The sequence below is a fragment of the Macrobrachium rosenbergii genome, chromosome 55, assembly GCF_040412425.1.
Source record: "Macrobrachium rosenbergii isolate ZJJX-2024 chromosome 55, ASM4041242v1, whole genome shotgun sequence".
Lineage (NCBI taxonomy): Eukaryota > Metazoa > Arthropoda > Malacostraca > Decapoda > Palaemonidae > Macrobrachium > Macrobrachium rosenbergii.
The window spans coordinates 72067224-72082662 of NC_089795.1; the positions used below are offsets into that span (position 1 = coordinate 72067224).

A 15439-nucleotide genomic window follows, 5' to 3' on the forward strand; every position below is an offset into this window, starting at 1 on the left:
TTACAGTATACTAGACTTTAAATGTAGGTATTGACAAAATATTTGAAAGCAACCCTTTCAGTGGGATTTTCGTGATCAAATTTTTGCTAGGTTTTGCTAGCACACTTTATAATGTCTGCAACTATGAATTATCGAGGAGACCAGCAGCTGCCTTGGATTATCCAATTCCTCTCAAATTGAAACCTCTTCATTCAGTGGCTCTATAATTCAAGACAGCTAAAGAATGGGGTGACTTTGAAACGAGAAGAAGGTATGAAAAAATAAGAACACAAAAGTGGCAAAAGGGTTAAAATAGGTGACGAGAAGGTAAAGAGAATTTTTAATGGTTTGGTCTTGTGTAAAGATGGAAGACGGCAGGTAGGTGAAAAGGTGCAGAAATAGAAAATGTTAGCAGGGTGGAGGAGAGGAAAACTCGGTAGGGTCTGGGTAGATGGGTGAAGAAGTATTGGAAAGGCATGGTCCATATATCAAAGAAGTGCGGGAGTGTGTGCATAATAAAGAGTGAATGGCACAGTCTTTGTGGGGCATTCGACGTGGTTGTGGTAAGCCTTCTGTGTAGGTGTTTGAAGTTACTAGTGTTTTAGAAACTTTTACCAGAGGTTTCATTCATAATTCGACAGTTAAAGTATGAATATGTCAGTAAGTTATATTTTTTCCTCTATAGTCACCCATGTTATGTAACTTTGTGTGTGTGTATATGTATATGTATATATATATATATATATATATATATATATATATATATATATATATATATATATATATATATATATATATATATATATATATCTATATATATATAGAACATGGGTGACTAGAGGAGAACAACTTTAATAACTAATATAATATATATATATATATATGTATATATGTAACACACTCTGAACACACACACACACACACATATATATATATATATATATATATATATATATATATATATATATATATATATATATATACAGAGAAGAGAGAGAGAAGATGCATGCAGAGGTTGAATCTTGATCATAAGTAATTTAACAATATTCATATCTTATCTTAGAAAGGAAATTGGTAAGGAAGAAAGGTTAAAGAATACCCTTGTGATAATACGGGACACAAGGCTGCTGCAGGGTATGATAAGAATTACTGTTATTTTATCTAAGTATATGGAGATGGCAGTAGGACGCTGTTGGAGATGGGGGAAGAAATATCTTAATAATATCCACGAGGTTAGGCATGGCAGAGAATGATTACAGATGTGCAATTAATTCCCGACAAAATAAAGAAAAGGATTTAAGCCTTAAGGTTCAGAAGAAGTGGCTAATTAGAGGGAAATTTTTTAAATGAAAGAAAACTGTCAGCTGCTGTGAGCTTAAATTACTGTTTGGAAGTAAAAAGCAAAAGAAGTATAAGTACATATAAAAACTGCAATGGATATAATTGGTATGATATGAAAGTAATGACGAAGACAAAATATCGAAAACCAAATGAAAAGTTAAGAGCTTAAAACGTTTTGCAAAAGAAAATATACAATCTGTCGCGACAGAAATAAACCAGCAGAGGAAAATTCAGTTCAAGGTCAGTGGTCCGAGCAACCTGAAGGGCCGTTGTATTATGATGATGATGGTGGATGGGGAAATGATATGAGAGTTCAAGTGATAATCTCTTATCAGAAAGTGAATATTGATGTTAAGGACAGTAGAGATTCGAGTGAGTGATAGATTGATTTTTAAGCATTTTAAAGTGCGTCTACAACGGGGGTAAATATATGGGGCTGATTAATGCATTTGTAAGACTAGTTGTTACCCTCTGTAATAGTAATGATATTGTCAGACGCATAGCTGTGTAGCTGTTGACAGTGTTTATATTAGAGAGGGCGAGAGCCATTATTGCACCCGTAAATGGATTGCCTCTGAGAAAATCCGAACAGAAGCCACGTACTTAATTTATTGTGAACCAGTAAACAGACAGCGAAACCAGTTAAGGAAGAGCAATACTTTTGTATTATAAACTTATTCATATCGATCAGGTACTCAGTCAGTTTGTAAAAATAGAGAAAATTCTTACCTGTATGGTAGCATAGAGGATCCAGAACATCGGATGCAGGTAGGTAAATAGTAGGTTGGTGTGTATAGTATTTCTTAAGCACCTCAGGTCTCTGTGAAGGAAATAAAAAAATTTTTTGTTAAAGTAGAAGGATGAAAAGAAAAAATAACTTTAAAATTTCAGCTTGTTTTCATGTTTGATCTAGCATCCTAGTTATATATGCTGATAATTATATGCTCTAATTTCCGTGATGTGTGCGTCAGGAAAAAAAAAATTTAAACATTCAAGTTAGATTTTTCTGGGAAAGCAAACTTACTTTATAAAACGTATCCTCATATTTATATTATTCTTGTGCGTGTGTCTGGGTAACACCTAATCTATGGGTACTGAATTTTAAGTGTAATTACTTTAATTGTTGAACAAGAGAATGCAGTGCATGATGATGTACATTTTGTAAGTATAATGCAAGTTTGCAGGTATTTTGCTTGGATATGTCCACTGATACCTTATATATAAAAAGTGTCTGTGGCATGAAAAATAGAAAATAATCCTTTGTTAATAACTGGATGATTTTGAGTGGAGAGATTTTATTATTATAAAAAAATATTGGGTTTCAAGCCATTAAAATCATCACTTTTTTATATACGGAACTACCCTTCCATAGCTGATGCTTTCACACGCCTCCGTTTAATATCCAATGAGTTCCTGTCAAAGGCAATATCAATAAGCTTCATTTAATCCCTTTCATGCCTAGTGAAGCTGCATACCGTTTGGGGTTATAACGCTCAGACTTATGCGCACATGTAAACACCCAGATTACTTGCGCACATGATCTCTTCCACACCTGCTTTTGGTGTTGTATATTTGAGCGCAGGATGTCCAGTTTTCGTGAAGTTGATTAAGCGAAGCTAGGGTTGTATTGAACTCTTTGTGAGGAAAGTATGATTTAATAACTACGCACAGTTTGAACTAAGTGATTAACGAACAGATTAAGTACCTCATTTCTTAAAAGACTAACGAGCGTTTCTGTTCGCTCTATATCTAGGATCAGGAATGGTCAAAAAATTTGATTTCAAATAATTCTACCGTTTTATAAATGCAAAATAATGCCATGAGAAATCCGCTGTCACGTGGAAACCTTAGGAAATTTAGTATGGTGTATACACATTTCAAAGTCCAGGGAGGCTTAGTTCTGCAATAGCAATTTACAGTGGATATCACGACGAATATAGCTTTGGGAATACGTGCGATATTAAGCCATCGAATACGTTTGTCTCTGTCAAACGCATAAATTGAGACTGCCTCAGGGCCTGGTCCCTTGAGAAATCCAAGCATATCCGTCCAAGTAAGAGCTATGCACCTTTGCCTCCCTTCAGTTTATTGACTTGGTTTCCAACTGCTTTGTATTTGGCGAAATGTTCAATGTTTGCTGATTTTTTACATTATTTATTTATGATTTTATCTGTATTGCGTGTTTAACAATTCTTTACTTATCATGGCCCTGATTTTGCCTATATAGAGACTTTCTGTCATGTGGAATACGGCTCAGCATGTTAATGACCTTTTTTTGGTTTATGCCACGTGATCGTGTTACTATTTTGAATACTACTAATAATCGTGGGACTGATTTGAATACTACTACTAATAACTTCGAGGTTTTATAACTGTGTTTACGGTTTACGAAAATTTCGGTTACTGTTGGTGTCTTTGATGTCTGTGGTAATATGTCGTGTTAGACTAAGTGGGTTCCATGATTGTCAGAATAGATTTGCCACCAGTTACTACTGGGAAATAAAGTTATAAAATGCAACAGTGCAACAAAAGATTTTTGGCTATGTAATTTCGGGTAGATAGAAATTAATTTGAATGTGTTATAAATTATCAGTTTGTTTCCAGAAGTAAAGTAATTACTCTAAACAACATCAGTCATGTAAACAGAATCTGCTTGCTATTAAACTCACTTTATTTCTGTTTGCAATTAAACATCTCTTTCTGTTTGCTATTAAACCCACTATATTTTCCCGTGTTAAATTACCAACTGTGTAAGAGCTCCTGATACAGACATACAAGCATTTAACTTGATAGGGATTCAAGTTCTTTTATTTGGGGTCGGTGAAAGATAACCAAATGTTCATTCACCACCAAAAGCAGATTCTAAGAACTTAGAGCAGATTACATAGGAAGCTAAATCCATATCACTTGCATGGGGAATCTACAAAAAGGCAGTTACGCGAAGGGCTGGAAAAAAGGTTAATTGGTCTTTATAATCCAATTATTTGAAATGTTATGAGAACGCAGGTGGAAGTGACTACTACATCAGAATATCACAGTACTATGCGTCCAAAATAGATTCTTCAGATTAATGCAGTTTAATGTATCAAGTATTGAAGTTATTTTGATGACAATGGGTCTAAAGACAGAAATCTCTTCCGAAAACTTACTTGAAAGAAATGAATATCCATACGGCCAGTGTAACGGCGACCAGACTAAGTGAATTGCCGAAGTAGAATATCGTGCTCTTGGCCCAGACAGTGGAGTCTGTGTTTTCGGACGTGTTGGTCACTGCGTTCAAACAAAAATTGTAGAAGGCCCTCGTTGACCAAGTGCCGTTCGGGTGGCAATACAGTGTTGCATTGTTCTCTGCATGAAGAAGAAAAGCAGTTATTAATTGAAGTGGTCTTGATGTACGTGGTTCGAAAGTGGAGCCGTCTGAAAAGTAAAATATCTGTTAAGAAAGATCATAGAAATTGCGAGAGCATCCAGATTTGAAAGCTATATCTATTTTTAATCGTGTCTGATTAACGGATGAAATATTGGTTTACAGGCAAATATTTCAAAAAATGGAAAGAACCGTCATCTTTATATGTAACCTATTCCCTTATAAATATAGAAAAATTATGCGTGTGGGAGTTTTCAACCACAGAGCAAGTAATTCCAACTAAATGTAATTTATGATTGTGGGCATACATTGTTTAATGACTTTGTACTCTCACGCAAACAGCATTCATTTTATTTGTCCATTAAAATTTCAAGGGTTATTAACGTAAAATGTTGTAAATCTGAGTCTATATTCAGCACAATGCATAAATATCTATTTTGTAGGCAGGAAAAATATGGCCAACTGCTCTCTGTGGTCGCTAGTTCATATTTCAAACTCATAAAACCTCAATTAGTTTGGACCACTTGGCCAAAGGAAGTCCTAGAATTATATGGTTGTACATTCAACTATATCTAATATTATTACAGGAAAATTTGAAGTAGAGCAAAAGTTGATTTGTCCTTGGCTTCATTAAATAACAATAAACTTCGTCAGCGCGTGTTTTCCAGATCGAATTGAACAGTTTTAAGGGAAGTGACTGTCGTCCGTAAATAAAAAGATCGAGAGAAACGAGGTGGCTCTAGCAAAAGAAGAATAGTCATTTATGCGAAGATGGGTTAAATAGGTAGCCGATAGGGGGGAGGTTATGAGTTGCCTTATAGTATTCGTCAAAATGTTAAGGTTAAAGGAATAATCTGATTTCCAGTGTTATTAATACATCATTCTAGTAGCCCTTCAAACTTATTGGACTCATGCCGCTCCCACAGGACTCTTAAGGTTTGTAGTGGGATTTATCTATGGTCAAAAGAGCTTAAAAGCCCATGGGCTCTTCCATTCTTTGTTATCATCCATATAAGTACTGGCCATAGCCAGTAGTGTAGCAAACATTACTGCAATTAATATTCTTGAGATAATAGCAGCATTTTGGATTTTCATTCACATCACGAGAGCAATTTTGTTGATAAATATGATATTATCCAGAAAACAGCTTTGTATTTCTACCGTAATGACAAAATTGAATTAACTTTGAAAGTGTAAAGATAAAAAAGTACATTTTATTTATTTTGTATTTCATTTCTTGTATTATCTAAAGCTGCCAGGAAAGAGGCGAGGGAATTACAGTTTTCCGTTCACTCACTTGCAGTGTCGCCATCTTTCCAATATTTCAGAATTTCAGGATCCGTCCTAAAGGGGGAAATCACTTAGTATTTCTCACTTTCATTTCGTGTAATTGAGAATTAAGCATCCGAAAAATTATGAAATAAAATTTTATAACTACTAATTCAATATCGTTAGTCGCCGAAGTTATGATTTAGTGAAACATGGGACTTTAAGCAGTGATTGATAAACGTGTTAAGTGATCACTGAATAACCTGAAACGAAAACAGATCTGGGAATTTTGAATTACTTTCAGGATACTTCAATTAACCTGACTTATACGGAGCTGGATTTCAGTATCTTATCATGATCATTATTTTAAAATGAGGTGCTGTGCAGAATTTCGTAGTGGCATCAAGATAGTTTTTGGGGACGATTTCTAGAATCGTGCTGAGGTTAACTTACGAGATAAGAAAACGGTTTGAAACTTTCTGAAAAGTTACAATTAAAATATTAAAAAAACCTACTCGTTATCACTAAGACAAATATCAAACACGTTTATGGATCTGCTTATGTTATTTGATAAGATACTCTTAAAAAAATTTCAAAACACCCTTTTTATATAATTTAAAACATATTTCGAATCATTAGGAAAAAATGTTCTTGTTATGGAATAAAAGATAATTTGTTGGCTGGATGGGATTCGATTCCCACTGGTCAAGTTTTCGTAATTTTTATTGTGTAATAAGTAGACGTGACCTTCTCAGATTGATCTACTCTCGGATTTCAAGACCCTCCCCACCAAACATCCAATGTCCCTGGAATGTCGTTTATTAAATGGAAAGATGCGTTTATTTCGAATAATACATCTCCTTATAAGTTGTTATACCGCTAATTTTATAGCTTTACTGTTACCTTTATTTAGATTATATTTGGCGTACCCTCTTAATGTAAAATCTCTCTACTTATACTTTTGCTGGGTATGCAGTTGAGTGTAAACAAAAAACACTGCAGGTAATAATAATTGTGTTTTTAAAAGGAGCACTATTTTTATCTGTATTCATTCTTTGATGTCAACACCATGATTATAGAAATTAAGGGTTACATTTAGCAAAGGTACCTGAATGAATAAGCAGATCATTAAATGAAGATGGCAGAGACACCATAATTTTTTTAAGTTATTGATATGGCAAAAAAAGCTATTGTGAAAGCACGGAGTTTTGAGAGGCAAAGATTTTTAAGAGTTGTGCATAGTGGGATGAAGAGGAGAAATGCTATGTGTGAAATTTAATGGATACTACATATTCTGTAATGAAGATGTTTAAGTAGCAAGATGTAAGAATTCATTTCATTTTCCGAGTGCATATGCCTGTCGAAGTCAGTTATAGGGGCAGTCATTTGAAACAACGGGATATAGCTTTTGGATTTGAGGAATGTACACTTTGAGTAACTAGTTAGGTTTAACTAAGCTATTTATATATATATATATATATATATATATATATATATATATAATATACTAATAATATATATATATATATATATATATATATATATATACATATGCGTAAGGGAGTTTAATTCCAAGGCAGGTACTTGAAAGGAAGAGATAGGGGAAGTGGGGGCCTCTGTGGATTTGTAAACTTTGACCCGTCACTAGTGGTGGACTACTTTAGAACATCTGTCAGGTGCAAATTCTTCATATGTACTGGTCAGTATCAACAACCACGTTTCATCTCTCTTTCTGTGGTGTTTGATATGTAAAATCAGGTGTAAAATGATATACACTCATACACACATACATACATATATATATGTATGTATATAAGTTTCTGTATATTATATATATATATATATATATATATATATATATATATATATATATATATATATATATATGTTATATACAATTATATATATAAATAATTAAAATCATACTAGTTGAAAGTCAAGAAATAAATTTGATACCTCGTTTTCAGATGAAGCTAAGTTGGGAAGTGGATGGGGTAGCAACCTCATCAGTAATACTTTTTGAGAGTCTAGAGTAACGGACTATGAGGGTAACCACTATGAGGGGAAAACTAATTTTATATATATATATATATATATATATATATATATATATATATATATATAATATGAATGTTATATCTCTTCATGGTCAAGTACAGTGAATCATTGCCAGCCTAGTTCCATTCCAAAAAATTTTAGTTTCAATCCTGGCCAGCGTTAGAGCACATTATATATATAGTACTGTTGGCTGTAAGTTACTTCTCTAGTAAGATGAGTTTTTAGTTAATGCGCTATTTTCGGATTAAAATCGTCATTATCGCCTTCAACACTGCTTGGCGCAGAAGGCCTTTGTGATATTCTTATGCTTCTCTTTCACAACTCCCCTCTCTTCTCCAGCCTCCTTCTTATAGTTCGTTTCTTAATAGACCTGTGTCTTCGAACTCTAACGGTGAACGAAGAAACCCAGCTGACACAGTCAAATACTATTTTTTTAGGGGTTGTGCGAGGACAAGTCAAATCATCTCCATTTCCGTTAAATCACGTTTGCTTGCTCAGTTTCCTTTATGGTTTCATTTCTCGATACTTCCTGCAGTCAACTCTTAGTGCATATATATATATATATATATATATATATATATATATATATATAAATATATATATATATATATATATATATATATATATATATATATATATAATATAATATATTATAATATATATAATGTATGTATAGATACATATATTCACACATATACATTCACCGCACTTATTACAAAGTTAATACTCTTCTTCCACTGGAAGGGATAGGTTTCAAGCAGAGTTCGCATAGGAACACTTATCAATATATACCGTTTTTGATGAAAGGTATTCCCTTCTGTAAAATGGATTCCATGTTAATTGGTTGTTTGTGGTGTAATGTTTGGATGTGTAAAAAATTTGTAAAATTAGTAACAAACTCATTGATATATTCTATATCTATATATGTATATATATATATATATATATATATATATATATATATATATATATATAATAATATATATATATAAACAAATTTATGCATATTATTTATATGTATACACATATTTATGTATATAATATACTTACAAACACATACCGTACGTACATACATGTCACATGAAAAATAATTCCCTCACTATTTTTTTAACCTAACGGCAGATTGATACCCCAAACAATCAAGGATGTCACAGGAAAAATAAATTCCGTTTTGTGAAAAAACCCACAACAGGGAAACCCCTGACTTTATTGGCTCTGGGAAACAAAACCCAAATTGTATTCCCTTGTTATGTTTCCGGCAATAAACGATGCAACGTTGTTATCAAGTGAAAAGGTTACGATACACGGATGGTAACCCAGACTTACACACCGGATGAAGAAATCTGAAAATAAATCGGTAGGAGATTGCTCACATTTTTTATCTTCACGGAAAATTTCCCAGTTAATTCCTTAATTTATTAGTCGCATAGGAAACAATAATATAAGCAGATTATCGATATCTATATCAACAACCAATTTAACCCATGGAAAACATACTTTTAATGGAATTTTTTTAGGGGAAAACAACACCAAGCACGAGTATGATGGCTTGATCATCTTGGAAGATCGTGTAGAATTATACCATCTGGTCTTGAAACAAATCAAACCTCGTCGTAAAAACGAGAGATCAATAGATATGCGTTTTTCAGTTCGGGTTTTTGTTCAGTCATTTATCTTTCCCAGATTTTTTTCATGTCTGATGGAAGTAGGATTTATTATTACTCGGTTTGATATTCGAAACATGCTTTAGTGAATTTTTTCTTATATTTTTTTACCCGACTTATCTATAGATAGGTTTTACTTAAATCAGTTTTCATTGTTGGATTCAGATGTTTCATGTACAAATGCTGGTTTTCGTCGCTCCGTTTATCAACTTCAACTTTTAAAATTATTCCAATTATGAAGTTTTTGAAAAACTGAAATTTAATGGACAAGATATAAAATAAAATATAAATAAAAACAAATCCTTCGGGACAGCCCTGTAAGAGCTCGCAATCATTTTAGTGGTCTGGTAAAAATATTCCAATAATAATAATAATGACAAATTCATACTGGTTTTAGAAACATAGGTGTGAATAATGATTTCGTAACCTTACTGATTTGACCACAGTAGACACACAGACAGAAATATCTGTAAATCTGACCTGACGGTTTGGAAGTGCTTGCAAAGTGACATTTGGTTAAAGTGAGCAACCCTAAGGTTATGAGGGTAAACTGTAAAAACAAAGATCATAGCAATGAATGGTAAAATAATGAAGTGTAAAGGAACACAGTTAGTACTGGACGATGATGAACTTGTGGCCTTTATAGTTTTAAGACCGCTTCTTTAATGACTGAAAGTTTGGTGGAAAAGACGAAAATTTGTGCCATATTCCATTTATTCTCTTCTACCGACAGCTTTTTCAGCCTGTAATTCCTTCCTGTCATTTGAATACACTAATTTTACGATACAAAAATCCACTGTAACGTATAACAGATTCTGCTCTCGTTGCAACCCTGGTGGTGGGCATGGATTAAAGACAAAATCAGCTGTCTACAGAAAATAATAAATAAAAAACCTAGCTCAGTTTTTCCATTTTTTGTCCAAAGTTTAACCGTTGAGAAAAGGGAAAGAGATAGGAAATCAGAGAATTGTTGTTTTAAGATAATAGACAACACAAAGAGTGTTAACAAACAATGAAATGCGTAAGAGTAAGGCGTTAACCAAAAAGCGCCCGCACACAAACACACATACATTAGGTTATATGCAATAAAAGGAAGCATTACAAGGAACTGTATACGAAAAAGCAATTCCTTGAAAATTATCGAAACGACTAAAGGCTTGAGCCTCTTCTAAAGCTTCAGAGCCTAAATTATACTCGAGTTCAAGCTATTGTATGCAAATGAAATGAAACAATGTTGACGAAAAGGTTGAACTCGAAACTTCAAGACTGCCATTAACAGGACTCTGAAGAAGTTTGGGTGTGTTTGTGAATGGAGATTTGTTGCCCGAAGTGCTAGCAATCTGACAATACAAAATTTTAGTCACCCGGGCGAAGAACGGCGGAATCGAACGTGGTCAGATTAATTCACAAGTCCTTAACAAAGAAAAGATGATGAACGCAGTTAGGATAAAATGAAAAAGAAGCAGGTTCTACAAATATGATGTTAAGTAATCTTAATTGCCGGAATATTTTAATATGAGAAATCAAGCTAGTAACCTTCTTATCAGAAGAACCTAAATTTGGGAGTGATGCTATGAAATCCGCAGAGAGAGTAATCTAAATAGGTTTTCAGATAAATAGATAAAAATATGCTAACTAGAATAACAGAAATAACAGAAATATTTTCGCTCAATAGTTCTAAGATCTCTTGAATAGAGTTTATTCGTAGGGATGTCTAGATTATTTGCATAAATAAGAAACCATTATGTAGTGAAGCCATGAAACTCACAACAGCTTTCTGAATACCTAAACAGGGACCAAATCTCTGCTCTTGTGTGGGATTCATCACACACTTATTCAGTTTGCTGGCTTCTTTAGGTTTAATTTAACCCCTTACAACTTAGTTTCCCAATGTCTGTTGCATGTTTATAAGGTTGTCCTTGTGATGGACAAAGGATCTTAGATGTTCAAGGAGCCTGGTTCGACAAGAGTGCGACAGAAACCAGCAGTGCATCAACATGCTACGATCCAATTTTCCTAGACAATAACTCATTCAGTACTGACAAGCACCTATCTTCTGTAATCACGAGATCAGTGGGTAATTCAGTGTGTCATAAAAATCTTATGCAATACTCTTATATTTCATTGACTTGATAAGTATAAAAAAAGTTGATATCAAGGTGCTGGTTGATATACTTACAAAATCTACATTAACGTTTATTTGTAAAGCATTTTTGTATTTAATTTTGTTCGAATTTCTTATGAGTTCTCCGCCCTTAATAAATAGCTTCGTAAAAAATGAAGTCACTAAGTGAAGAAATGCCCAAAAGTCTGTGAGGGCAAATAGAAATTGGTCTCTAATTATTAAGGTTTCTGCTGTCTCATCCCCATCTTTTTCCTCGATGTTCAGAATTACTCGTGATTTTATTCTGCACAGCGAACTAAACTTTCTTGCAAAATAGTCCCGATTGACATCCCGTTACGAAGAAATGTGAGGTGGTTGGTGTTAGGGAGGTTATATGCAAGGAAAATACATTCACGGTTGAGTATGTGAATGAATGTGGAAGTGATTGTGTTGGTTTTTCCTCAGTAATAAGGGAATGACTTGATGTTGAATAAATATATATATATATATATATATATATATATATATATATATATATATATATATATATATATATATATATATATATATATATATATATACATATACACACACACACACACACACAAAATGAATGTGGGTCCTTGCTGTCTAGTTCTTAGAACGCTTGCTTTGCTGAAAAGAGTCGGTGTCATACTGTGGCACAATCGATTTTTTTAGTGATCATCTGAGAACCCATTGTGCCTCTTTTTACCTAATTATGTACGTGATTGCTAAATTGACTGGGTGGATCACAACCAAGTTGAGAAACCTCATACCAGAAGACTCACTGGAGCCACTCTTTATAAAATTCTTTTAGAGAGGAAGCTCTCCGACGATAGGGATAAGATGAAGAGTATGATGATAATGTTTACATTTATCCTACCAGATTAAACAGGATTCAGGTCAGTGGAAATAGTTCCTTAGTCGTAGTTCTCGCAATCAAGTTGTGAATGCTTGTTAAATAAATTAAGAGAAGTGATTTTTTTCTGTATTCACTAGCAATAGGTATACTTTCACTATACTGAGTTACAGAGCAAGTTTTCTCAGCATGAAACTTTCATGTTAGAAAAACAAATTCAAGAGCAAAGAAGTACGGTAACCTACATTAAAAAGTATGTTGAGCAGGAATATACAAATATGCCAAGTGAGGAATTATGTGACTTTCTGAAATATAATTACTTCGAAGTAAGAATTACCAGATGCATAACGTTTATATAGATGGTGTTCCAAGAGATATATTGCCCTCCAAATATTTTGCCGACAGAATGTCGTTTCAAGAAGTTTTCACACGAGCACGTTTTATGGCATCTCCAAACACAATACTTCTAAACTTTTCACCAAGTAGCCAAGTTTCGTGGAAAGATTGAGGTTGTGCTTGTTCGGGCATGTAAGTCTCCGCCATAACGAATATGGTATGGTACAAAATTAAATGGAAAGACACTAAAAGTTACCCTAATCATGAGTTGATCCTATTGTAGGCAATCTTTACGGTTGTAAAAAAGTTTTAATAATCTACTTATAAAATGATCAGTGGTCGATAAACAAACCTACCAATACAAGAATCATAACTTGTTTCTCTATTTTTCACATGCTAGCGATGACATACAGTTTTGCCAAAGTGACAGAAAACTTGTGTTATTTTTGTGGCCTATGAAAAAATAAATGCCTAAAGAAATCATTGTTCCATAAATTTACCTATAGCTAGAATTCCTTTATCCTTTACAGCTCCAATGACCCTGCCCTTCCCCACCTATTGGATCGTGTGTAGTTATATAAGGTATAAGGGGCTCATCAGTGCACGGTAGTTGGCACGTGTTGCTTCGTCTGTGCTTCTTTCAGAATTTGATCAAGCGATGAGTCTGAAGACTGAAATCCTGTATCGTTCCATTCAATTCATAGATAGAAAATATTTATGATTAATGGCCAGTGATTAAGTGGAATAACTTAAATCCTTTGATTTTATCTTTCAAAGTTAATATAAAGTTTAAATTTACTGTTTTATGTAGTTTGTTTCTCAAAATCTTACGTATTGTACATATTTTCATAGGTTGTTGTTTTATTTCCTTTCATGTTACTTTCATCAGTGCTCTACCTTCTATTCAGTGTCAGTATACTTAACAAGTTTAATATTCAACCTTATTCACTAAAGGCGAAATGCCCTTTTAACATTCTAGTATGGCTGGAACTGCGGATAGTAAAAGACGAGCAAGAAAGGAACATTTAACCGGGGATAAAGACGCAAATGAAACATTCGGCTAGGTCATTAATCACTTAAGATTGAGGATGACCAGCAGTCAGAGGTCAGTGTTACAAAAGGAAAATTGCACTCAGCTTATCTCCCTTATATTGAAATAAAACTCTTGTAAATCACAAGTGTAGAAAATTACCCCTAGACACGATAGCAGTCGAGACAAAAGGGGGAGGGTTTAATCTTATATAAAAAGTGTCTGTTCATAAATTCTCGATGACAAGGAAAAGGCTTGACACTGGGTAAGAGACGTTGATCAATAGAACTTTCTCTTCATCTTCTTCCTCTCCAGAAGACTTAAAGTTATAGAAGAGGCAGTGTCTTCAAGTCCCAGTCCCACCATTATCGTTCTTTTGGTTGATATTTACCACCCTGGGTGAATCATTTGAGGACAAAAAAAAAAAAAAAAGAAGAAGCATACTTTACTCCTTGCTCTCATCTGACAGTATCATTCGGAAAGGAGAAGAAAACGTAAATACACTTAGATGCTTATTTCCCAAAGGACATCATTTGTGGACTAAAAAGTATGCACTTTAGGACATTGCGAGCATTGTTCAAGAATTGGAATTTTAAGATATATAAAGACATCCCAAGTATGTATATATATATATATATATATATATATATATATATATATATATATATATATATATATATATATATATATATATGTGTGTGTGTGTGTGTGTGTGTGTGTGTGTGTGTGTGTGTGTGTGTGTGTGTGCAGGAGTACAGGCGGATGAATAGATTTGTCGAAGAAACTAAGACAGAAAAAGGAAACAGTCTTTAAAATTTTGGGAGAAGGTGATCAGGAGATTAAGAGATGATAAACAAAAAGTTATTTTACTTAGAAACAAATGCAGGAATAAGTCACAGAATAGGTAAAGCAATAAAGGTAGCAGGGTTTGTGCAAAGGTTCGGGAAGAGAGGTAAATGGTGTATGAATGCCAGGTTGTGAAAATATAAAGAAGTTGTAAAGCCATGTCTTCTCTATGGAAGTAAATTGGGGATATTGAATGTGAATGAGCAGAAAAAAAAGTTTGAAGCTTTGGAAATTAACAGTATGTGTAGTATAACTGGCATAAATAGAACTGAAAGGATGACATTGTGAAGATGTGGAGAAGTGGTCTTGAGATGGTTTGGTTACGTGAAAATGGATGAAAATGGTTTGGTAAAGCAAGTTATAATTCAGAAGTGTTAGGAAGACGTAGGCAGGTTAGGTCGCTGATGTACAGGAAGTATTGGAAAGAAAGGGCTTTAATATTCAGGAAGATCAAGTCTGTGCAGGTGCAAGGTAACAGTATTTTGACACTCCATTGTATTAAGTATCATTGTGCCAGTAATTAGTGTGTTGTTTTTTTTTCTGGAACCAACCCGTAGTAGGGGGG

General features: G+C 33.7%; 1 protein-coding gene across 1 annotated transcript in view; it reads right to left on the reverse strand.

Annotated features, from left to right (window-relative positions):
• Positions 1-15439, reverse strand: part of LOC136835405 (diuretic hormone receptor-like) — a 285624-nt gene that overhangs the window by 88110 nt on the left and 182075 nt on the right. Inside the window, exons 3-4 of the mRNA XM_067098895.1 lie at positions 4470-4668; positions 2050-2140 (exon numbers count right to left, since the gene is read on the reverse strand). Coding sequence (XP_066954996.1) covers positions 2050-2140; positions 4470-4668 — 290 coding nt within the window. The remainder of the gene's footprint in view (positions 1-2049; positions 2141-4469; positions 4669-15439) is intronic.